The following is a 23,592-nucleotide window of genomic DNA, read 5'->3' on the forward strand; positions in this document are numbered from 1 at the left end:
GGTCACGTCTGAGTGAGCAGACTTTTAAAACAAGTCTTGATCTGGAGAGGATCCGTCAGACAAATTGGACGATTGGATTTTATTTCCCGTCTGAATTTGGACAGTGGGCGAGGAGGAGGAGGAAGGACACACGTCTGAAGACAGAAATAACAGACAGAAAACCTTGTTGTGGAGAGAACTGAAAGAGACGGGACTTCTGTATTTTAGAGGAAAGAAAGGCTGCAGCTCGCTCCATTAGTGGATGAGGGACAGCTCAAATGGACTTTCACACGTCGCCATGGCAACACAGAGAGTGGTAACTTCGAACAAGCGGGAAAAACGACGAAAGTGGCGTCAGTCCTCAGAGGGACATCAGAGGAATCACAATCCAGTGTGGAGCGTGTTAAAACTGAGCTGTGACCCAATTTCATAGTTGTGTTAACAGTTTGCACAATTTATCTGCAAGACAATAACTTTTATTCTGTGTAAGCGACTCAGCGATTAGTGTACGACAAATTACATATTCTACTGTAACTGTCAAAATGCAACTTGTTATTAATTCATTTTAATCTTCTACTGCTTTAAGTTCTTCCCCATTTTCCTCTGTGCATCATCGTGTTGGACGATGGTGTCAATCAACAGTTTGACAGTATTGTAGGATCCTGACCTCTTGTGTCCGTCCTGCAGGACCTGCAGCGGGACATCGAGCAGCACACGGAGAGCGTGACGTCGGTGCTGACGCTGTGCGACGTCCTGCTCCACGATGCCGACGCCTGCGGCACCGACTCGGAGAACGACTCCATCCAGCAGACCACCCGGAGCCTGGACCGGCGCTGGAGGAACATCTGCGCCACGTCCATGGAGAGGAGGATGAGGTGAGCAGCTGCAGGAGGTTGGAAGGATGTTCTGCTGAAGTGAGAAGCAGATGTGCAGGTTGAAATATGCAGCAAGATGAAAACAGTGATGGATGGATTAGATCAGATTGACAGGAATGGATGTGACGCTTGAGGCTTTAACTTTGTGAAATGACTCTTGTCAGGATCGAGGAAACCTGGCGCCTCTGGTGTAAGTTCCTGGACGACTACTCTCGCTTTGAAGACTGGCTGAAGAGTGCCGAGTTCACCGCCGCCGACCCCGACTCGGCCGGCGTCCTCTACACCAGCGCCAAGGAGGAGCTCAAGAAGTTCGAGGTCAGCAGAGAAATATTTATTGTTCTTTTGGCAGAACTCTGGAGCGTTTTTTCCCTCGAAGGATGAAGATGGATTCTGGATCTCAGTCTCTGTGTGTCGCTGTGTGAGGGAGCTGTCAGGTTCAGGTGTCTCCTGGCACCTTTGATGTGTCACTCTGGATTAGAAACCCAGATTAGCGTCCGGTAATCTGGACTCTGCCGGGATTCCCTCGTCTCCACAGCAACAGAGTAGATGGTGTTGATTCCCTGACACGTTTCATCATGATGACGCCGCTGACCCACATACAGCGGCGGCTTCAGTGACACGTGGTGGGAGCTGTGGGAGCTGTGGGAGCTGTGGGAGCATCATCACTAGGAAACCAGTCGAGGGTTCAAATCCATAAAGTGACTGGAAAAGGTTTTAATCCTGAGAGCAGCTGCAGCCTGTTGTCTGCTTATATGTGTTGTGTTATATATTGTGTGACTATATATTGACTTTAATATATAGATATTAAAAGAAAGATGATGCTTGTTCTAATTTAATCCAGGCTTGACTCCTCTTGGAGTTTATAGTTATTGTGTCTGTGTAAATCAATTAATCAATTAATGAATCAATTATACAAGACACATTTACACGATTTGATAAAATCTCATATTTAATCTAATAGGAATTTACAAGGGAAATAACACATCAATAAAAAAAGTAATGACTTCATAACTTTAAAAATACTTAATAAGGTTTAATTTACGATTTAAATCTCCATTGTTTTTGTTGTGTTGTTTGTGTCTTTACGTATTGTATTGTGTTGTTCCCTCTCAGGCGTTCCAGCGGCAGGTTCACGAGCGCTTGACTCAGCTGGAGCTCGTCAACAAACAGTACCGCCGTCTGGCTCGGGAGAATCGAACCGACGCCGCCAGCAAGCTCAAGGTCCTGGTGCACGAGGGGAACCAGCGGTGGGACAGTCTGCAGAGGAGGGTGGCCGCCGTGCTCCGCAGACTCAAGGTGAGACAGCATACAGATGTGGGCCACTTCTGGCAGTGATGCGGCACATCTGGCCCGAACAAAATGGATGTGAACCTAAAGTGGGCCATGTTGGCACCTTTGGTTGATATGCGGTTCTGCTGTGGCTCACTTGTGGTCCAGATCTGGCATCATTCCAGGTGGTGTGTGGGCCGGACCACCTTAAGCCCCCGTGGGCCAAACCGGGGCCTCAACAGTTTTGCTCTTTGGGAGTTGTGTGACATTGTGTGAGAATTTCCCCTCACGGTTAAAAGATTTAATAACGTTTACGCAGCCAGTAAAACCACGAAGGAAACTTCTAAAACACCAGCAAGACGACAAACTGCACACGTCACAGCAGAGAAAGCCGTTCTCTGTTTTAGACGATGAAAATGAAAAGTAAGAGCACGTGACGGAGAGGAATCAAACATCAACACGTCTCTGACCGCCCCGGCTGATCCCCGCAGCGTCTCCCTGCTCTCAGCTCCGCCCTAAGCCGCCGGGATTTGGGTCACCTCTCAGGCGGTGACGAGGCACGAGGCGTCACGTCGGCAGGAAGCTGTTCCCGTCACGGCATGTGGCGGCGAGCAGATGGGGGGTGTTTCTGTTGCTATATAAAGACGGCGTGTGATCTAAGAATTCACCTGATTGGTGCTGGTTGACCTCCGGCCGCTCGCTGCCTGTGAACCACACTCACATCTGTGGATCACAGCAGAGTCAACACAGTGAAATCTGTGAATCAGTAAATCATTTAATTTACATGTTTATCATCTACTTTATTTATATTTACAGCTCAGCAGCAGCGTGTAAAATATCACATTTACTTTGAATTAAGAGCTTCACTAAATATTTTAAATCATCTTTGTCATAAATGTTCAGACTATCTACGAACAATTTGACTTTTCATTTTAGTTTTGTTAAGTTGACATTTGTTGGTGATGACACGATAAAGTGCAGAAATAAATGATAACAAATACACATCAATTAAAAATAGGACAAGTTTACACTACACACTTTTCCCTGTTGGAATCTAAAAGTTAACGATTCATTTTGTTTTACACTTTAAATATAAATTTTAATCGTAAAACAATATTTACTTTCAATAAATATTTAAACATATAATTATTTTTGATTAGAGCCAGAACTCGTTATCTGTTGGACGATCATTTATCAACATTTATGTTCCTGGATATAAAAAGTTTTATTTTACAGAATAAAAAATGCAGAATAGATTTTATATTAATTTTAACTTCTGCCTTACATTGATAGGGATTGGATAACAACGTCTTAGGAATCCAAAAGATCCACATCGGTCGGGCTCTGATCAGAACTACGATCTGTGACCAGTTTTTAAATGGTGCCCTCTGGTGTCTCCGCAGCACTTCACGTCTCAGAGAGAAGACTTCGAGGGAACCCGAGAGGCGATCCTGGTCTGGCTGACGGAGATGGACCTCCAGCTCACCAACGTGGAGCATTTCTCCGAGAGCGACGTCGAGGACAAGATGAGACAACTCAACGTCAGTCCTGTTCCACTCTGATTATTACAAAAGTGTTTGAAACGTACAGTAAATCACGCTGTTCTCCTTTTGAGTTTTATATTTAAACGTGCAGCTTTAAATTCCTCTTCTCCTGGACCGTGTTAACGACGGCGTGTGTTGCGTGGCTCCGCAGGGCTTCCAGCAGGAAATCACCCTCAACACCAATAAAATCGACGCCCTCATCGTGTTCGGGGAGAACCTGATCCAGAAGAGCGCTCCTCTGGACGCCGTGCTGATCGAGGACGAGCTGGAGGAGCTGCACTCCTACTGCCAGGAGGTGTTTGGACGAGTGGCCCGATTCCACCACCGCCTGGTCAACAGACGCCCGGTCAGTACCGAGGCCCTCGCTCCTCCTGCTCCTCCTGCTCCTCCTGCTCCTCCAATGAAGACATGTGTTGATGCCTTTTTGCTGATCATCGGTTATCCTTCACAGGTGCTGGAGGAGGAGAGGGAGCTGTCGGACCGGGACTCGGACCTGGAAGACTCGACCGATCTGACCAACGGGACCTCGTGGGGAGAAACGAGGAAGAAGGAAGAGGAAGCCCCAGCGGCGGGCGGCGTCTCAGCGGGACGCCAGGCCATGTGTCACCTGGTGGCTCCTCCTCTGGAGCGGTCGGGAAGAGAGACGCCCGTCAGCGTGGACTCCATCCCGCTGGAGTGGGACCACACCGTGGACGTGGGGGGGTCCTCGTCGCACGAGGACGACGAGGACGCCACCTTCTTCAGCGCGCTGTCAGGTAACGACATCAGAAGAGAAGTCTGCCGCCATTATTTAAAATCTAATGACTATAACTTAATATTTGTCCAACACAAACAGGGTTTTACTGTATTTTCCTTCCACATGAGAAACCTTCAGTTTTAGTTTATCTTCATACACAGAAAACAGAAAACAGAGAGAACCTGAAGCAGGAAAAACATATTGTTCAAATAATAAGTAAACTTGAATCCGCATCTTTTCTGCAGAACTAAAATAAGTTTTCATAGCAGCAAATATTAACGCAGATACTGGATGAAGTGTGTGAAAGTCTCATATCTGGTAAAAAACGCGCTCCCACCAGTTGAAACTTTCCCCCGTTAACGTTCCTCATGTTCCTGAATCAGCCTCATGACTCGTGCACAGCTCCGCCCCCTTACAGAGCAGCTGTGCGACACGTTGACCTCCGCTCTCTCCTGCAGATGTGAAGGTCGCAGAGAGCTCAGAGGCGTTTGTTAAAGCCACCGTCAGAGCGGTGAACGCAGCCTCGGGTACGAAACCCCCCCCCCCCCCCGCCCTGCTGCATGCTGCTGCATCCAGCTGTTACCCCACTTCCTGTTTTATCTGTGTCTGAAGTTACAGACGTGACTCATCGTTCACCTTTTTGTTTTTCAACCTCACGTTTCGAACATCACGAGTCCTGCATGATGTGATGACTCCACGTTTCTCTGCATGTGGACGGTTGACGTGTCGTTTGCATGTGATTCACAGACACCTGAGTTTCATGCATGTGTCAAAACAGAAAGTTTGTCTCTGCAGGATCTTTAGAAACAAATGAAACGTAAATGGTTTCTTCCATTTGTTGTGTTTTAAGGTTTTCTCAACAAATTCATCCAATAGGAGTCAGAAGAGAAAACGTTACACACACACACACAGACACACAGACACACAGACACACACACACACACACACACACACACACACACACACACCAATGAGGACGTTAATTCCCTGTGTTCTGACACTTCAGTGATTTAAACTCAGTTACTCCTCAGTTTTCTTACTGTTGAACCTGTTTTGACTCTTTGTGTCTTTCTCATTCTTTCACCTTCGTCTCTCTTCGTTCTCTCTCTTCAGTCAAGTCGGTGACCGACCCCCCCAGCTGGCACCAGCCCCGCTCCCCCGACAGGAAACGAGTTCCCAGAGAAATCATCCGAGGCCTGAGCTCGTCCCCGACACACACCAGCAGTACCCCCTACCACCCGCAGGGCTACGTAAGAACACACACACACGTCAGAAACCCCCCCAGGATGATAAGGTTTGTTTCTCAGTGTGTTGAGGTTACGTTTGTGCGTTCCTCAGGCGAAGCTGATGTCGGAGTGCAGCGGCAGCATCGACTGCGTGAAGAGAGTGAAGCTGATCCTGAACGACGAGGAGGAGGAGCTGGAGGAGGCGGGTCTGACGGGCAGCATGGCCGACAAACACACCAGCACGGGTACGGAGAGAGGCGTCACTCTGTTTGAATCTGTGGAGACTTAAACCGGTGCAGGATGAGTCCTACAGATAGTGATGGGACTGTAAACGTCTCATTATCAACTAGAATGTCCCTCAGGTCTCAGGCCCAACTGTCCCTGTAAATACAGTTGAGCTGCAACAACCTACTCAGATATCAGTCCTCTGAGTCGTTCACTCAATCCCGGCTTGATATAAACCGTTTGTCTGCAGGTGTGATCGAGCGCTGGGAGCTGCTTCAGGCTCAGAGGCTCAGCAGGGAGACGGGCATCAAGCAGGACCTGGAGCAGTGGCAGAAGCTGAACTCTGACCTCTGCGATGTCACTTCCTGGCTGGGCAGGGTGCTGCCGGAGCTGGGGAGGCTGCAGCGCATCGCACCGTCCACCAGCATCCGAGACATCGAGGTCAACATCAGGAAGCTGAAGGTAACCACGGTAACGGCGTTTGTGTCGGCAGGTTCCAGACAAAACCTCAGAATGGACCGTTCAGAATCATCAGATCATTATTCAACAGAAGAGGGAAATAAAAATGTGTATTTATATATATATCTATAGTATAAAACAAGACATTTATTGAGGTTTTAGTATAAAAACATTTTATCACATCTGTATCAACACTGAAGTTCCCCCCCGGTCTTTGGCTCAGGAGATGCAGAGGAGCTTCAACAGCTACAAGTGTCCGATGATCTCCGTCAACCTGAACAGTCGCCACTTCCTGCGCGGCGACAGCGCCGAGCTGCAGGAGCTGCAGGAAGCTCTGAGCGCCGCCAACCTCAGCTGGACGCAGGCGTGCGGCGGGCTGGAGAGCTGGGAGAGGAGGCTGCACGCCGCGCTCATGCAGTGTCAGGTCAGACACACCACGCTGTAGTTTGTGTGTCTTTGTGTTTTTGTGAAACTTTGTACGAGCTGAGTGAAGAGCTTCAAAACTAAATCCTGCATATTTAAGAAATAGCTAAACTAGATGCTGCACTGTTCTAAACATCCTGTGATTCAGTGAATCTTTGGAAATGATGGGACCTTGATAAACATTGAAAATATAAACGTGTGAGACTCTCGAGTTTCTAATGAAACTAATAAAATAGGAGTTAAATATATTTGAAATGTGACTGTGAACGATCCTCTGACCTCTGACCTTGTGTGACCTTCAGGAGTTCCAGGAGACGCTGCACTCTCTGTTGCTGTGGTTGTCTCAGGCCGAGAACAGACTCCACGCCGTGAACGTCAGCGACCTGTCGACCTCCCGCTCCGTGCTGCTGCAGCGCAGAGACGCCCTGATGGTAAACGCATCAATTCATTTTAAATCAATATCTATTCATTTATTTTTAGTCAGTTTTAATCCAGGACTTGGTCTTTGTCTCGTCTTCGTACTGAACTCTGAGTATCGAACCCTCTGCTGTGTCGCCCCCTTGCTGCAGGACCTGCAGGAGGAACTGCGCGGCCGTCAGCGGCAGGTGACCTCGCTGCAGGAGATCTCGGCTCAGCTCCTCCTGGAGGCCACCGGACACGACAGCCTGGAGGCCAAAGAGAAGGTCCACGTCATCGGCAACAAGCTGCAGCTCCTGCTGCGACAGGCGGCCGCTGACCTGCACATGCTGCAGGGACGACTGGTGCGCTTATTTATTGGTTTGCACGATGTAGTTTTTATATATATATATATATATATCTTTTTATCTGACGCTCTGTTTGTTTAACCTCAGGAAACCTGCTCTGCCACTTCTGAGATGGACAGTATCGGCCTGGGAACACTGAGCTCTGACCTGCTGCTGCACAAGGTACACACACACACAGACACACAGACACACACACAGACACACACACACACACACACACACACACACACACACACACGGACACACACAGAGCATTTACAAAACAGAACATACATGAGTCACACTTATTATTTTATGGTTATACATAAAGTGTTTATAAAAGTTTGTGCAAATAATTAAAATACAGATGTTTAACTAATGTTTTTATTTTATTTAATCTACAATGAAGATTTGTCTTTTTCAAAGTTTGTGTTTGATGTCTCACTGTCCTCTCGGTGAGCCGGGGAAAACAAGGTCACTGATGATTCCTTAGCATATTTGCACTATTGTTTTTCTTTTTTTCTTTAGGTGTATATATATATTTTAGATATGTATATTTTATTTTAAATTTAAAATTTTGATTGAGCATTGTTATAAGAGAGCCTGTGACCCAAGCACTTCATTGCAAGCGACTGCTTAATGTTATCGTTGTGCATATGACAATAAACTCTTGAATCTTGATTCACTATTTGTTTTTCAACAGCAACAATTATTAAAAACTGAAAAACACTTAACAACCCTGAAGTTTCCCTCTGATTAAATATCTATGAACTCATGTTTCCGTTGTTTTAAAGATGAACTGAAGTGATTAACGTCTCTGACGTGTTTGTTTCAGTCGGACGCTCGTCGCCCGGCGGCTGCAGTCGGACGAACAGCAGCCAGAAGGTAACGTCTGTTTTGAGTTTTTGTAAATTAGTTTAAAGGTTTTTAAGTTTTAAGAACATTCCCACGTTCCTCCTGCACTTCTTTACCATGGAGATAGTTGTGAATGATTTACATGACATATTATTACCACTTTGGGGATCAGGGTTTGGTTTACAGCCGTCGACACCAGTTTAAACTAAAGTAAACCTGTGTTGTCCACGTGCAGGGAGGAGCGGAGGGATCCCCCCCCACGCCGACCCTTCTTCCTCCGGGTCCTTCGGGCCGCCTTCCCCCTGCACCTGCTCTTCCTGCTGCTGCTGGTTCTGGCCTGTCTGGTTCCTCTGTCCGAGGACGACTACAGCTGCACCCTGTCCAACAACTTCGCCCGCTCCTTCTACCCGATGCTGCGCTACACCAACGGCCCCCCGCCCACATGAGCACCGCCGCGACCACGGCAGGCGTGAAAGACAACCACCCCCCCCGGTTCAGGTTGAAATCCAGAACAGACACTTCAGAGACACTGTCCCACAAAAACCCACCAGCTTCATGTCTGAAGGCCTCGATATGTTTTTTATTTGACTCTAAATTTTATTGGTGTATTTAAAAATCGTATATTTATTATCTGTGCAACGCTACAGTTCTTCAAAACGAAGCCATGTTACTGGTCTGTTTCAAAGCAGTGTGGTTTTTATATGGAGATTCGTCACGTCCCCACTGAACGTCTCAAACACACAAAAACAAGTACCTGAAGATTTATTTTGATATTTATATTTTGTACGTGCCCAGCCGTCTGGAGTTTGAAGGATAAAGAGCAGTTGTTACCAAAGCATCCGGAAGCTGAGAAGTTCACTCGCCGTTTTCTACCACTGCAGCTATTTCTACTGATTTTTCACAGAAGGCAGAAACTTGCTGGAAGCACATTTTTGTACAGAAGTGAAAAGAGGTCGTGAGATTTAAACGTTTTCAACATCGGAGCTTTTAAAAAGCTAAACGATGGCAGTGACTCTTCTGCACTGAAGCCTTTCTGTAGCCAACACGTCAGATAACGATGTACCTTTCATGGGTTTTGTATATAACCGCAAACTTCAGATACAGAGATAACGCAAATTATTGCTTTGTGTACGAATAAGTGTTTGAGATTAATATAAAGTTCAAATAGTTCGAGTGCCACAAACACACAATGTAAAAAAAACGAGGACATATTTTATTGTAAATGGTCATAAAAGTCGAGAGCCGAACGTGTTTCAGATTAAAGCTGCGTTCAGCAACGTTTGACCACAAGGGGGCAGAAACACCAACTGAAACACAACCACGATAAATCAGTCGTGTTAACTAATCAAGTTCTTTAAGCAAACATTATACCTTTTGAGACCTTGTGAAAACTAGCGCTGCACGATATATCGAAAAGATACATATCGTGAAAGACTGCGTGAACTGTGATAAAAAAAAATGTGCCTTACACGCTGCATCCGTCAATATATTTGACCAATCAGATGGAGCCCCACCCCAGATTATAAATTAGAGATTAAAGAATTACGTAGCTTCTTTATTACAGACTCACAACCGGAGGGAACGGTGACGGAGCACAAACTCAAACACTCACGCTGGTTACTTTCTCACGATCTGTGTCTTTCTCGCGCTCTCTCTCTCTGTCCCTCTCTCTCGCTTTGTCTCTCTCTCTCTCTGTCCCTCTCTCTCGCTTTGTCTCTCTCTCTCTGTCTCCCTCTCTCTCGCTCTGTGTCTCTCTGTCTTGATTTGTCTCTTTCTCACTCTCTTTCTGTCTCTTTCTCGTTCTGTCTCTCTGTCTCTCTGTCTGTCTGTCTGTCTGTCTATGGACAGGACACATCACAACCGAATTTGTAAAGTTGGTCAAAGTATCTGGAGCTGGAGGAGATGGCGGCTCACTGGGTTTGGCTCAGAGTCAGAGAGGAGCCGGTAAGAATATAACTTTTCACGGCCCAAACAACAACCTTGTGGTCTCTGCGTCCAACAAACCAATGTTGTTGGAATGGAAATAACGCTTTTCATTTTCAGTGTCTGCCTAGGCCCTTAGCTGTGCAAAGCAGAAAGACTAGAACAACGTATACTCGTATCGTCATCGCAACGTTCAACAACGTTATCGCATGTTTTCCTGATATCGTGCAGCCCTGGTGTGATTTTAATATCACATGAGCGTCACACGTTCCAAAGAAAACCCACCCAGAATCCTCCATGTCAGCCCGGGAAGTAAAACCAGGAATTAAACATTAAATACGTTAACACACAAATACTTGTCTCAGAAACACATGTTGTTGTTGTTGGTGTTGAACTTGTGGAATTTACCTGAACTCTGAGCAGGAGGTGAATGTAAGCGATTCTTTGTTGAATGTAGCCGTGAACATGCACAATCATTCATGTTGCTCATTTTCAACGTTAATATGAATATCAGAGGATTTTGTGTCGTTTGATTTGAAACTTTTAATCCTAATTTGTAAATAATCTCTCGTGCTCGGCTCAGACGACCAAACACGACACAGACAAACGAGAGGAACGTGTGTAAAGTTTGATTTATTTTGTGAACACTTATTTATGGGATGTATAGATTGTTGTTATTGATTGACAATAAACTGTGTTTGCCATGATTCGCTGGCGTGTGTTCACTGTATCGCTGGAGTCGACACAGAAAAGGAACCAGAAACATCAAGATCCAGGAGATGGATGTGTGTGTTGTGTCCAAACTGTCAAGAGAAACATTTGTGTGGGTTCATGCATGTACAACAACGACACCAGGACAGAGGGAATAGTGCACATGTCTGTCGCCAGCGGATAATCTGGCGCTAAAGCTGAAGAAAAGTGGCACCGCTCATGATTGTTGGTCCAAAAAGCATCTTCATGGAACAGTTACAGCTTCTCAGTTTGTTTGGCTGAACGTGGAAAAATAATCCAAAGGAAACCACAGCAAACAGAATCCAAACAGGAGGTTTCACATGCGTGAAGAGACAAATTGTTGAAGGACGTGAAGCCAAAGACGACAGAGCCAAGGACGACAGGACGAGCAGGACAGACGCTCACACTCAGCTTTTTCCTTCCGTCTCATTCACCGAGGAAGATTCATGAATTACAGCAAAGAACACGACGACTCCTGTTTGTTAAAGCAACACTGTGGAACTCTGGTGAGCGGGTTCCATCTCCTGAGAGAAGAAGTGGCCGAGAGTCACAGCTTCAACTGTCACAACCAGCTGCAGCTGAAGAGTGAAGCTGAACCGAGATCAGTTCAAAACACTCAGAAGTTATTAACAACCAGAGTTTATCTCCAATATTCAGCAGGAAACTTTGAAACATGAAGAATTCTAAACAGAGTTTGGTGGATTTTTTGCAGCAGCAGCTCTTCTGGGTCAGGAAGCAGAGGATCATGGGTAATATCAAGCGCCAGAGCTGCACTCACCACTCATTTTCTCTCTGCAGGGGGCGCTGTTGCTCAGAAGTTACATAGTGTTGCTTTAAGGTTTATAACTTTACATTTTAGGTACAGCCTAAATTTTGTTGGTGCCAAACACATCAGAGCTGTGCCACGAGATGTGGAATAACCTCGACCTTCGTTAAACCAGACGAGCAGAAAAAGCTATTTTAACAGTCATTTCTTTAAAAGGCCACGACAGAGAGTAGAAAAATCCTGAACAGGCACCGATTCAAACACCAAACACAGAGAAGTAGTGAAGGAGGAGGAGACACGACTGACACTCCTCATGGAAACGTGTGGACGACGTGCACGGTGCACGTCAGATGGTTCAATGGCTTGTTCTGTGACACCGAGGTGAAAAAGGAGGTACAAATACTGTTTATCAAAAAGAGCACAAACTGACTGGCAGCGGTTCAGCAGCCGCGTCCTCGGGAACGTCGGCTGTAGTGCACATTCACAGGAAATATCTAACGCACGCAAAATATACATTCGATCAAGAAAGACCTTTTTTTTTTTCTCCTAAGGACTAAAAACATCTCAACGAGAGAAAAACTAAAAAAAGCTTTTACCTCACAACAGCACTTTGTGTTTTCATGTTTTTTTTGTGTGTTTTGTTTGTTTCTTTTTGGGGGATGGAGAGCTGTTACAGTTCAGTGTCTTTTCTGTCCCGTCATCCCTCCAACGTGGATCCCAGAATAACCTGATCGAAGATGCTGCAGTCGGCAGGATCCACGCAGGAGCCGCCGTCACAAGCGTCCAGCGACCACTGGTCTGGGTGGATGTAACTGGGAGCAGAGACAAAACCAGAGGTGAATTCAGTGAAGTGACTCGTCTGGACCAGATGAACATACTCAGCAGTTTCCTCCATGAACTTACTCGTTGCTCTCCATGTGGGTCCCGACCAGACTCTGAGGTGGAGGTGTGGACTGGAACGGCACGGCCTGCAGGTGTCTGTCCAGGTTCGGGTCGTCGGATGGTCTGTGTGGAGGCTCGGCGGCGTGGTCGGTCAGGTCCGAGCCGGGCTGCAGGTGAGACGGAGGTGCAGGGTACTGCTGCTGCTCAGAGTAAATGTCCGAGCTCGGGGAGGACGACATCTGGCTGCTGCTGCTGCTGCTGCTGCTGCTGCTGCTGCTGCCGCCGCCGCTGCTGCTGCCTGATGTGTTGGCGTCCAACATTTCCAGAAGGAGGTCGTACACCAGCACCACGTTCTTCCTCTTCATGGTGGAGAGGTGGTCCATGCCTTTGTTACTGTAGAGAGGAGAAAGATCTGGTTATCTATTAGAAGACATTTTAAATACATTTAGTAACATACAAAATTTGAATGCAGTACTTTTACTTGTAAATCTAAATCTGTTCATCTGTCTTTCTTTGGATTTTCTCAAACGCTGCAGACCAGAGGAAGAGGTCACCCTGACCTTTGACCTCTGAAATCTAATCAGTTCATCTTTGAGTTCAAGTGACGACTGGTCAACATTTAAAAGAAATCCCCTAAAGACAGATATTATGTTCAAGAGGCAACGAACATGTTTCATGAGGCAACCGGTTCTTTGAAAAGTCACTTTACCTGAAATGTATCATCCAAGAAATATAAATCAATCAGATTTGAGGTGTTTAAACATCTGTAACATGAACCTGTTTCACACCCCAGCGTTTCTGAGACTCTGAGATCCCAGAACACGAACAGATTTCAAAGATCTGCTGCTTCCCCGTCGTTACCTGACGTGGCGGATGTGTGACAGCAGCATGGTGAGGTGTCCGAGGCGCAGCGTCTTCTGCTGGGTCGACAGCCCCAGCTTGGAAATGGCCCAGACCAGAGCATCGATCACCGAGTCCAGCAGCCGCAGCAGCTTGTTCCTGCTCTCCAGCTCCTCGGCGGTCTGAGGGGAACTCGTACACAGATCTGAAACAGACAGCCCACACTGAGTCGTCCTCCCAGGAGCTGAGCTATGACTCCAGGAACGTCTGTAACAAACATCTGGCCACCAACTCCTCACAGACCCTGCACGGCATTGTGATGGAGGTTGCACATGGAACACCAGGGGGCGGTAGAGGGGAGGAGCAGTAAATCAAAGCTGTCCACCCACCACCAGGACGTCCAACCCGTCCAAAATCGTAAATATAAAAAAAATTCCTTTTCTGCTCATTTGACTTTTTCAGACTCGATTTCACTTCTTGCACAATTTGTTCTTTTTTTTTTCACCCCAGCTGCAGTGGAGCAGAGTCAACAGTGTGTGTGTGTGTGTGTGTGTGTGTGTGTGTGTGTGTGTGTGTGTGTGTGTGTGTTGGGGAGGAACTCAGACGTCCCTGCTGGGACACTGTGACCTGCAGCATCAAAAGGAGGTTAAGTTGTGAAATGTCTGTTGTGATCCACGGAACCTGTCTCTGAACCTTAAATCTGTGAAGTTGTAGAAAAGCTCAAATTGCTGAGAGCAGGTGAGTTCCTTTGAATCAGTGATTTGACGAACAGGAAATACGTTGTGATATTTCCCTTCAGTCTCTCAGCCATTAAATATGATTATAGATTTTTGGGTTTCACATAATTACAACTTTATTTAGCACAAACTGCTCAAATTTAAACTTTAGTAGATATTAATAAACAGATTTTAGGCTGCAAGAGTAAAAAACGCTCTCAGCTTTATAAACTGTGTCGTCACAGTTGTTCCTCGGACTGTGGCTGAACTTTGCACCAGATTTTAGTCCAGTGGGGTTTTCCGGATTATCTCACTGACAGATTAACACACGGACAAACAAACAGGATTCAACACAACAGTGAAAATAAATAAATGATATAACCAAAGTGCTCGGACCTCCAGCAAGAACCAAACTCAGCCAGGCTGCAGCAGCCCTCACACACGCACAGATCTCAGTCCTGATTTCTGAATTATTCACTGGGAAATCAGTGAAAGTTGATAAATTTAAAATCCTGATCCCGATCTTCTTCTCTGACCCCTTCCACTTCCTCCCACCACAGTTTCATGCTCATCTGTTTTGCATAATCTTGCTTATAAACCAACAAAACAAAAAAACAAAACAAATGGACAGGGGTGAAAACATAACCTCCTTGACAGAGATAATCTATATTTATACTTTATAATCATATTTCAGGAGTTTCAAGGTTGTCATGTCACCTTTTGGGGATGAAAGTAAGAAAACCACATTTTTAAATACTGATATTTGAACCATTTTGCACTGTTTGTAAATTGGCCTTGTTCTGTTCTCTCTATGTTATTTACTTGTTGTTTTTCGTGCTTATATTTCTCTACATTCTTACACTTTTATACACAAGTATCTTGACTAGAGAGAGAAGTATAATGACAGTAAAGATCTTTGAATCTTGAATCCAGTTTAGTTTTTTGTTCAGATTTGCGTCGTGTAGAATGAACCCGTGTGACGGGTGTTGTCTCTGTTGTGAAATGGTTTAGTTCCCACTCACTGGAGTTGAGGAGGATCATGGCCTTCAGGCAGACGTACTCTTCCCTCTGAAGCTTCAGCTCGCGAAACCGAGACGTGGCGGCCAGCAGCATATCGAAGATCTCCATGATGCCCTCCACACACTGACCCTCCTCCCTGCACACACACACACACAAACACAAAGACACAACTGAAAACACAATCTGCTGCTTCATCCAAGATGCTAAATAAACTAATAAATCAAATAAACGGAACCATCCTCTCTCTGATTCCTAATATTCACAACATCTAAGTGTTTATTGGCTGGAAGAAGAAAACATGAACTTCAGTTAATTCACTCTGTGACACAGGAAACGATGAAATGAGTGTGTTGACGGTGAAAGACGATGTGACGCTGTGTCCTGACGGAGGAGAACGAAGTGAAAAGGCGATTTGCATCCGTGATGTTTTCCCCCTGAGGTCGGAGGAGAACAGGCGACCGCGACAGAAACGAGTCCAGCGTGAAAAATAAGGCTGTGTTGTGAAAACACACCGAGGTCATGTAAGTCTATAGTGACAGTTTCCGTGGTGAAGGAAAGGTGGAACCAGCAGATCATCAGTTTCTCCCTCATACGAATTTACACACAGTTGTTTACTCCGACTCCCACGAGCACAGACGTGTTGCTGTGAAGAGAACAAACGCTGAGTTTCCTCCGGTTGTAGTGACGCTTGCTAAAAGCCACAGTGAGCAGCTGTTTGTAGGAAACTACTGATCCTTTATTTAATATAGAAACTATGTATTTGTTAAAAATGTACCGCTTGTTTGCTTATTTGTTTGTTTGCTTATTTGTATGCTTGTCCGTTTGTTTGTTCGTTCGGACGTTTGTTCGTCAACATGGTTAAGCAAACATTGTTGAACAGATTTTCTTGACACTCTGTGGAGGGATGTGATATAAACTGTATTTAACACTATGATAAAGGGTGTTTTTCAACAAAAAAAGTGGGTTATCTCATGGGAACCAGGTGAGTTTGAAGTTTGATGAACTTTGACATTTAAATTTACACAAAGCAAGTTGAGGTAAAGAGTGTTAAAGATGCTCACGCACATTTAGCTGCATTGCAACATCCACTCGCTCTTGTACAACTGAACTGTACAACAATAAGTTTCTAAGTATAAAGATCTGTATAGAACACAGATATAAGTGATCGCACGTCACCTGTGTTCGTAGATGTTCGTAGATGTTTGATATGTTCGTACAAACACGTCTACGAGCTGAACAAACAACAGCTCTAACCCACTCATGTGAATCTGAGCTCCTCCGCCCCTCGGACTCCACAGAGAACACGATTCACCTTAATGCTTCGTGAGCTGCTGCTGCTGCTGCTGCCGACTAATTACAGGAGGAAACACAAAGTGCTGTTAAAGTGCCACCTTAATTACCGCCTGTTTTACCGCGATGAATACAAAGGGTGAAGCGGCTTCGCCAGACAGAGCCGAGCGTCGTCTGGCCAAAGTTGAAGGTCGAAGTGGTGGAGAACAGCGAGTGATAAAAGATTTTTGGCAGTAGAACGAGCCGGAGGTGAGGAAGAGTCACAGATATGACGCTTCCCCTATCTTCACCGCTCAAGGTCTGAGTGAACTCCCTGTTTATTGTGTGAAATCAGCTCATCACGGTGGAACAATGTGGGAAGATTACACCGTCACCACCATCACAGGAATAACACGAGACTCAGGAGTTCTCCTTCATCCAGTGTGAGAAGCAACAGAAGCTGCCGACGTTTTATCTCCACCCAGAGAAGAGGGGCGGAGCGGCGGCTGCGGTCTGGTGCACACCGTACATTTATTAGCCATTTTATTTTGACGTTTCTTTCCACATTATAGCTGCATCGAACTCTGGATAATCTCCTGAAGTTAGATTCTGCAGAGTTTCTCCTGCCAGTCCGGAGTAAAAGGAGAATGGTAAAAGGTGAGAATTATCAGGAGGACTCCCAGCGAGCGAGCGGGCATGGACACAAAAACAACAAGTCAAATCATCTCAGGATGAAAAAGAGGTTCGAGAGCTTTCTGTGATACGAGCTGACACCGGTGAGGATGTTCTGTAAACACGTGATCTCCACAGCAGAATGAAGACAAACTCTGGAGAAAGTCTGGACCCAGTTCTGTGGACATCCTCCAAAGTTCACAAGGTTTTCAATTTGTTCCTTTAAATGTGTTTTCAGGACTCTGCTCGAGGAGAATAATTCTTTATCTGATGAATCCAGATATGTTAGAGACTCACAGACGACTTTTTCTTTCACTTTCCCTCCTCCCAATACGAAAGAGAAGATCCGAGGCAACAGACGGTTTAACAGACAGACATTGTTCGGGGGGTTATGTCTGTGATTTGTGTCTCTTTCTCACCTGTTGAGTTTGAAGTCCGGAGAGAAGATGAGTTTTCCAGGATGATCCACCGACCTCCACATCAGGCCCAGCATCAGAATCTCCAGCCAGCAGCACTTCAGCAGGTGGATCTGATCTGTAAGACTCAGCTCTAAAAACCCTGAGGAGCACACACAGGAACATGGAAGGTGAACATACATGGAACAAAAATGTTTTCTACATTATGTTTCAATAAAAAAATCTGAAAAAAAACAATCTAAAGGATAAAAGTACAACCTCAGAGCGTTTTCCTTATTTTATACACTGTGTTGACGGCTCTGATCTCACCAGGGATCTTCTTGGCCCAGCTGATCATGAGCACCAGCTCCTTGTCTGCCAGGTTGGTGAGGGACATCATCATGCTGGCCTCGGTGAAGGGCTTCTTCATATCCTCCATGAGGTAGATCTCCGGAGGCTCTGCCTCCATGATGCGGGAGATGAACTCCTCCGGGCTCATGGCCGAGTGGTGCACGTGGGTCGCCTGAGGCAGCGGGGCGAAGGGGGCGAGAGGCGTCTCCATGTGGAGGTGCCGCTGAGCTCGAGGGCCGAGCCCCACCCGGACCAAAGCCCGGCCCGTTGGATCCCGAGGCTGAGGTCCGCCACGGCGATGTCGAGGTCCCCGATAGCTGCAGCGCTCACGTCTCACACCTGGAGAGAGACAACAAAACAAACAGATGATTCCATATGTTTTATAAACTGAGAAAACACAGATAGCACAAAACACTGGCAGCTCCAATGTCCATTTAATTTGGTGGAGTCAATGGAGTCATAACCCGTCATATCCAGAATCATCCCAATCACAAATCTCTGACTTCTGAGAAGATGACTGCAATGAAGACTACAACTCCCATGATCCCACTTGGTGGAGAAGCGAGTGAGGGCCTACCACATTTCATCATGCCCACTTCGTAGCATTTCCGTAGACGGCAGGCCTGGCAGCTTTTACGCCGGTTCTTGTCGATAGTGCACTGGTTTGTGGCCGGACAGATGTAGTCGTTGTGTCCTGATAAAGAAAGAGAAGAGTTATTTGATGGATGGAGGAGACGAAGGGATCAGTGATGGGACGGAGAGGAGGAGCTCGTACCCTGGATGCTCCTCTTGAAAAAGGCCTTGCAGCCCTCGCAGGACCACACGCCGTAGTGGTATCCCGAGGCGTAGTCGTGGCACACGGCGCAGAAGTGCATGTCGGCTTTCCCCCCCGCAGACGAGCACGACGAGGAGTTCGCCCCCCCCTCTTCTACTCGGGTCCCCAGCAGCTTGTTACAGCTGATGATGGAGCTGCAATAAGAAACACAGACTCTGAGAACAGAGACGGGGACAACTTGACATTTGGATTTGAGCCGTCATTCACCTGCTATCAGTCGCCAACAGGCAGCGTGATGCTGCACATGTCTCCACAACCGCATTTCAGACAAGTTGAGAACTGCATCAGAAAACTGACAGTGGAATAAGGAATTCTAACAGGGAGAAGATTCCAATGACTGTAAGTGTACAACCATTATACAATCAGATTATTATCTATCCAATAATCCCAGATTGTCTGTCTGTCTGTGCAAATCGTATCTGGAGAAGACTTCATCTCATCGGCTTCACTTGCCGTTTGTATTGTTAAGGGCCCAAGGAAGTGAAGTGTCAATACTAATAAACTCTGAATCAACTCGATCACGACGACTGATTCTCTCGGGTTGTGTGAAATGAGTCGAGCGTCACTAATCTGTGAATAAACAGGTGAACAGCTGCAACCAGCATCACCACAGACCAACCATTCAGACACGAGTTAGTAGAATCAGCATCGTTTAAGGTCCTCTGGTCTATTCAACTACCATTTAAGATATTATTATACCCGTCAATCAGAGTAAAGAACAACCTTTCAGATTAAACCTGTGTTTTACTTCCATCCACGGGTCAGTGTCAGTAATCCCACCTGCTGGAGTTGATGCCGTGGGCCTTGGGCTCCAGCCAGGGTCCGTGTGGGCTCGGTTCGTTGTAGACGAGCGGCTGAGGGCAGCGCAGAGTCAGTGAAGGCACGTTGGTGTGACCGTGGGAGGGCCAGAAGGCCGAGGGGCTGAGGGGGGCGCACAGAGACGCCTGGCTCTCGGGGATGGGCGGTCTGGCGTAGCTCAGCACAGGCTGGCTGTAGAACGTCAGGGGTCCGTGGTTGTAGTCGTGGCCACTCTCTGCGTACGGAGAGGGAATGCAGATGGTGTGGTTGTCCATGCCCAGCGGAGGGCTGTACACGGCGGGCAGGAACACCGGGGAGCTCGGCCTCTCGGACGTTTTACTGGAGTCCACCTCCTGCAGCTGGAGCAGCGGTAAATGGTCGGTGTCCAGCTCAGGGGAGGAGGCCATGTCAGGGGGAACTGACCGGGGGTGTCGACCGTGAGGGTGAAGACGAAGCCGCTTCCTCTACTGCATCTTCATCTGCAGACAAGTCCTGCAGCAGAGGGACACAAATACTGCGATGAGTAAAACCATGACAACAGAGTCCAAACCTTTTCTGCTTCATTGATGACGCATCAAAAGTGACATTTTACAGTTTTAAAGAAACGTTGTGGAAAGACTTTAAAAACACTTTTCACTTGACGTTAAAAATTAGAATTTCCTTTTTCTTATCGTTTTTCCTTAATGTCGTCTACACTGCATCAGATTGTCGCCCAGTGTTGAGCTGTTGTGACTCAGTGCAGCTCATTGTGAATTTCCAGGAATCAGTGTTTCTAGTATTCAAGGACCCTCGAGAAACCACAGAACACAAGATAATGGGGTTTGTATTGAGTGAATCACGATCAGAGGACAGAGGACAACACGTGTGGGGAACAATTCCAGACACACTGTAGGAACTCAGGAGCTTCTCATGCAGGTATCAGAACAACAGGGGCCCCAGATATCTCAGGGTCTTAGGTTGTGTTTGAAGCGCTGCACGTTGCTGGTGGATTCAACCCCGAGACAAGAACCTGCTGTAATATGTCAGAAACACTCCTGCTTTCTGTTTTATCAGCAGTTTAATCTATGAACATTTGTTCCACGGACAGAAAATCAATGCATCAATTTTCTGCCACTTATCCGGTGAGGGGTCGCATTACAAGTCTGACCAGAGATCGCTCTCTCCGGCAGCTTCCTCCAGATCCTCCTGAGTGAGACTGAGACATACATCGATATATATCAGCTGTCGTAGGTTATGGTCAGAACGTGGATCAGCTGGTCAATCAAGACCTTTGTCTTCTGGCTCAGCTCCTTCTCGAGAGCAACAGTCCAGCTTGTTATAGTGACGCTGGAACAATCTTCATCTCCATCTTAAAAGACTTCAAGATAATTAAGCTGCTTTACTTTCAGGGAGAAACTCAACCTGCAGGAAGAAATCCACAAAAGAGAAGAATGGGCTTAGACACCTGGTAGAGAAACTGGGCCTTTGTGGGCATGTTCACGAGAGATATGGACCCTGAAAAGACCAAAGAACAAATAAATGCATGTAGAGATCGGTCCAAAGCCCTGACCAGAGGTGACATTACTTCTTTACGTGGCGTGGACCCGGAGGGAGTCATGGCGGCAGCTGGAAAAGCAGAGATACAGATTCTCTTTAGAGGTTATGACTGGTTGTGAAGTGAGGAAGGACCGGACAGGACACAGCAAACAGCTGGAGGTCAATCGCGTCAACAATAAACACATGTTTTTTCGCACAGGTCAGGTCGAAGTGGCCTTTTTCAAAACAATTCACCCTTATTCGTAGTTACATACAAACCGTGTTCCTCATAACTGTGTCACTTCAAACAGAATAAACACAGCTGAGAAGAAAAGCAGACTTTTGACCTGAATGTGGACGGTGTCATTGTGCACAGATCGATTATGTCCCCACACGAGTGAACAGGACGAGCAGCTCGTACGTTGAACCTGTGACCGGCTCGATCAGGTGATTAGAGGCGTTCCAGATGAATGCGAGTGACCCAGATATCTCTTGTCCATCGTGTGTTGATGTTAAACACATCGGCTTGTTGTACCGTAAACGCAGGGACAACGGAACGTGTCCCAGTTTGTATTTTTGAGTGATGAACTTCACCTTTGATTTGTCCTTTGAAAGATAAAACGACAGAGTTTTGGTTCTGCAGGATTTGGAGAAGCGGCTTTGACCAGAAAATCAAAGTCTGGAAAACAGTCATGAATCCAGAGTGACGCCTCCTCTCGAAACTCCAGAACCTTCAAAGCTGCATCGTGCTCTTTTGATCACTAGGGGGTGTAAGACAAAGCTGCGGTGGTTTAGGACTCATTAGATTTACACATTTATTCTATACAACGTCATATACGTCGATAATGTGTCAAGACTGTGGCTCCCTCAGCTTGTTGGAGTTCTTCTGCCCCCTAGTGGCAAAAAAGCAGTTTTTCCAGTTTCACCCTATCCTTGATTTTACCAACTCACTCAAACAGCAGCAGGTTCGAGGAAGTAATAAACTTTTATCTAAATTTGATCCATTTACTTTTATATGAACACTTTATACAACCCTAGTAGTTGTGGCAGTAGTAGTTTTAAGATAAACAGAATTTTGCACTTTAGATTTATTGATTTAACGAAGTCCAGTTGTGAAAGTCCGTCTGGTCGTTGCAGCTCAAACAGACGCAAACCAAACGTCGACGTCACAAACCAAAGACAGGAAAGAATTTTCTGTGTCTTCTCACAAGGTTCAGATAGAATCCACTGATATGCAAAATGAAAATGTTTTTGTGTCCATGAAAATCGAGCCGCGAGCGCTAAACACGAGCGGATCAAGGTTTAAAAAACAATGACGCATCAGCATGGACGGATTCTGCTTTTATACGGTCGGCCTGTGAATCCTGAAGAACACAAGATGCACAGTAATAGTAATAAATGTAGTAAAAATAACTGCAAACTGTCTGGGTGACATTTCACAGCTGAATATTTTCTCTGTTCTGCCAGAATTAAACTCTCGGCGCCTCGATGACTTAATTAATCACTGACATTAAACATCCTCGGGCTAAAAAAACGAACGCACAACACATCAAGACACGACACAGAGAAGAGTGACTCACGTCTTCAGGCTTCGTGGCTCGGCAGGGCGACTTTTACCAGCGACTCCGCGGTGAAGTCAGGACGTCCGTGCCCAGGGTTGAGCTTTGGACAGACTGGTGTTCGTGGCAGCCGTCCATGGTAAACCAGACAGGCCACAAACGGTCAAAGGACACAGTCTGTCTGTTGTTGTTCATTCACGTTGCCAGTAAACCTGTTATAAACCAGGCAGCCGGGCCAGAGAGCCCGTTCACAGTTTGGTTTTTCCTTTGTCTTTACATTTTGAAATTTCACTGCCTTCCCTGTTAAAATACATGGCATCTGTCTAAAGTTACACAAACTGAAAATATATTATAACGACTATAAAGGCTTCAACTTTGACTGTTTCTCGAAGATAGTAACTGAGGCAAAATGGCAATTAAATGGAAATTATTGCCATCGCTCGGATTTGATCTGTAAAAATGACCATTCCTCAGCGTTAAGGTCGACTCTGATTCTCTACCAGACAAACACGCGAGTTGAAATCCACCAGTGAGCCAGGATGTTAAAGGTTTGAAGCCAAATAGTTACAACACAACCAAACTAACCCTGAGTGCAATGTTCAGGATTCACATTCGACCGTAGACGATTGTGTCAGGTTCCTTCTCGTTTCCTGTCAGCCGATCAATTAAAGATAATTAATCGTTTGCATGTTGCAAAAATAAAGTTTTGCAGTCTCAGGAAATGTTGGTTCATTTATACAGAAATCTAAAGTTATATTAGTTTTGGATTTCACATGAGGAATAATTTTTGCATTAGAATTTACATGTTCCTTCGACCTTATTTTACAAAAACTGCAAAAACCTTCAATTAGGATCATTTCACTCACTTCGGCTCAATTTTAGCTTTTTATGAATAAAGTGCAGATTCATTATTTCAAATGCTGCATAAAATAATGTTCTAGGCTTTGAGAGTCTGATGAAGTTAACTTGTCAAACACTGAAAAAA

At 46.0% G+C, this 23,592-nt stretch overlaps 2 protein-coding genes across 12 annotated transcripts in view; one reads left to right on the forward strand and one right to left on the reverse strand.

The window, feature by feature from the left end:
• LOC117756702 (nesprin-2-like) overlaps positions 1-9,117 on the forward strand; it is a 40,950-nt gene extending 31,833 nt beyond the window's left edge. For 3 of the 5 annotated variants that reach the window (XM_034577398.1, XM_034577403.1, XM_034577402.1), the window contains 16 exons: positions 667-854; positions 1,019-1,169; positions 1,968-2,150; positions 3,527-3,664; positions 3,819-4,013; positions 4,119-4,422; positions 4,862-4,930; positions 5,517-5,653; positions 5,742-5,874; positions 6,105-6,316; positions 6,537-6,737; positions 7,039-7,167; positions 7,306-7,497; positions 7,582-7,662; positions 8,315-8,364; positions 8,564-9,117. In XM_034577398.1, the coding sequence (XP_034433289.1) occupies positions 667-854; positions 1,019-1,169; positions 1,968-2,150; positions 3,527-3,664; positions 3,819-4,013; positions 4,119-4,422; positions 4,862-4,930; positions 5,517-5,653; positions 5,742-5,874; positions 6,105-6,316; positions 6,537-6,737; positions 7,039-7,167; positions 7,306-7,497; positions 7,582-7,662; positions 8,315-8,364; positions 8,564-8,780 (2,580 nt within the window). In that variant the 3' untranslated portion in view covers positions 8,781-9,117. The remainder of the gene's footprint in view (positions 1-666; positions 855-1,018; positions 1,170-1,967; positions 2,151-3,526; positions 3,665-3,818; positions 4,014-4,118; positions 4,423-4,861; positions 4,931-5,516; positions 5,654-5,741; positions 5,875-6,104; positions 6,317-6,536; positions 6,738-7,038; positions 7,168-7,305; positions 7,498-7,581; positions 7,663-8,314; positions 8,365-8,563) is intronic. The other 2 variants (XM_034577400.1, XM_034577401.1) reach the window with 2 other exon arrangements.
• Positions 9,118-12,397: 3,280 nt separating this feature from the next.
• Positions 12,398-19,952, reverse strand: esr2b (estrogen receptor 2b). Of its 7 annotated transcripts, none has more exons than XM_034577464.1 (10): positions 19,516-19,952; positions 18,676-18,869; positions 18,478-18,594; positions 17,880-18,239; positions 17,574-17,712; positions 15,216-15,349; positions 13,499-13,682; positions 12,936-13,030; positions 12,659-12,902; positions 12,398-12,567 (listed from the first exon to the last, which is right to left on the reverse strand). In XM_034577464.1, exons 1-10 carry the CDS (start codon positions 19,938-19,940, stop codon positions 12,453-12,455), a joined length of 2,007 nt encoding a protein of 668 aa, XP_034433355.1. In that variant the 5' UTR covers positions 19,941-19,952; the 3' UTR covers positions 12,398-12,452. The 7 variants fall into 7 exon arrangements, with proteins under 7 accessions (XP_034433355.1, XP_034433354.1, XP_034433353.1 ...); XM_034577463.1 differs by having other exon boundaries at positions 12,659-12,905; XM_034577462.1 differs by having other exon boundaries at positions 12,659-13,030; positions 18,481-18,594.
• Between the last annotated feature and the right edge of the window lie 3,640 nt (positions 19,953-23,592).

Source organism: Hippoglossus hippoglossus, chromosome 22 (assembly GCF_009819705.1).
Source record: "Hippoglossus hippoglossus isolate fHipHip1 chromosome 22, fHipHip1.pri, whole genome shotgun sequence".
NCBI classification, from domain to species: domain Eukaryota; kingdom Metazoa; phylum Chordata; class Actinopteri; order Pleuronectiformes; family Pleuronectidae; genus Hippoglossus; species Hippoglossus hippoglossus.

Coding starts and splice junctions, on each gene's coding strand:
- esr2b (XM_034577461.1), bottom strand. CDS start 19,940: ATGGCCTCCTCCCCTGAGCTGGACACCGACCATTTACCGCTGCTCCAG. Junction 18,595..18,675: donor TTTCAAGAGGAGCATCCAGG/GTACGAGCTCCT, acceptor TTTCTTTATCAG/GACACAACGACTACATCTGT. Junction 18,240..18,477: donor AGTGGGCATGATGAAATGTG/GTAGGCCCTCAC, acceptor GTCTCTCTCCAG/GTGTGAGACGTGAGCGCTGC.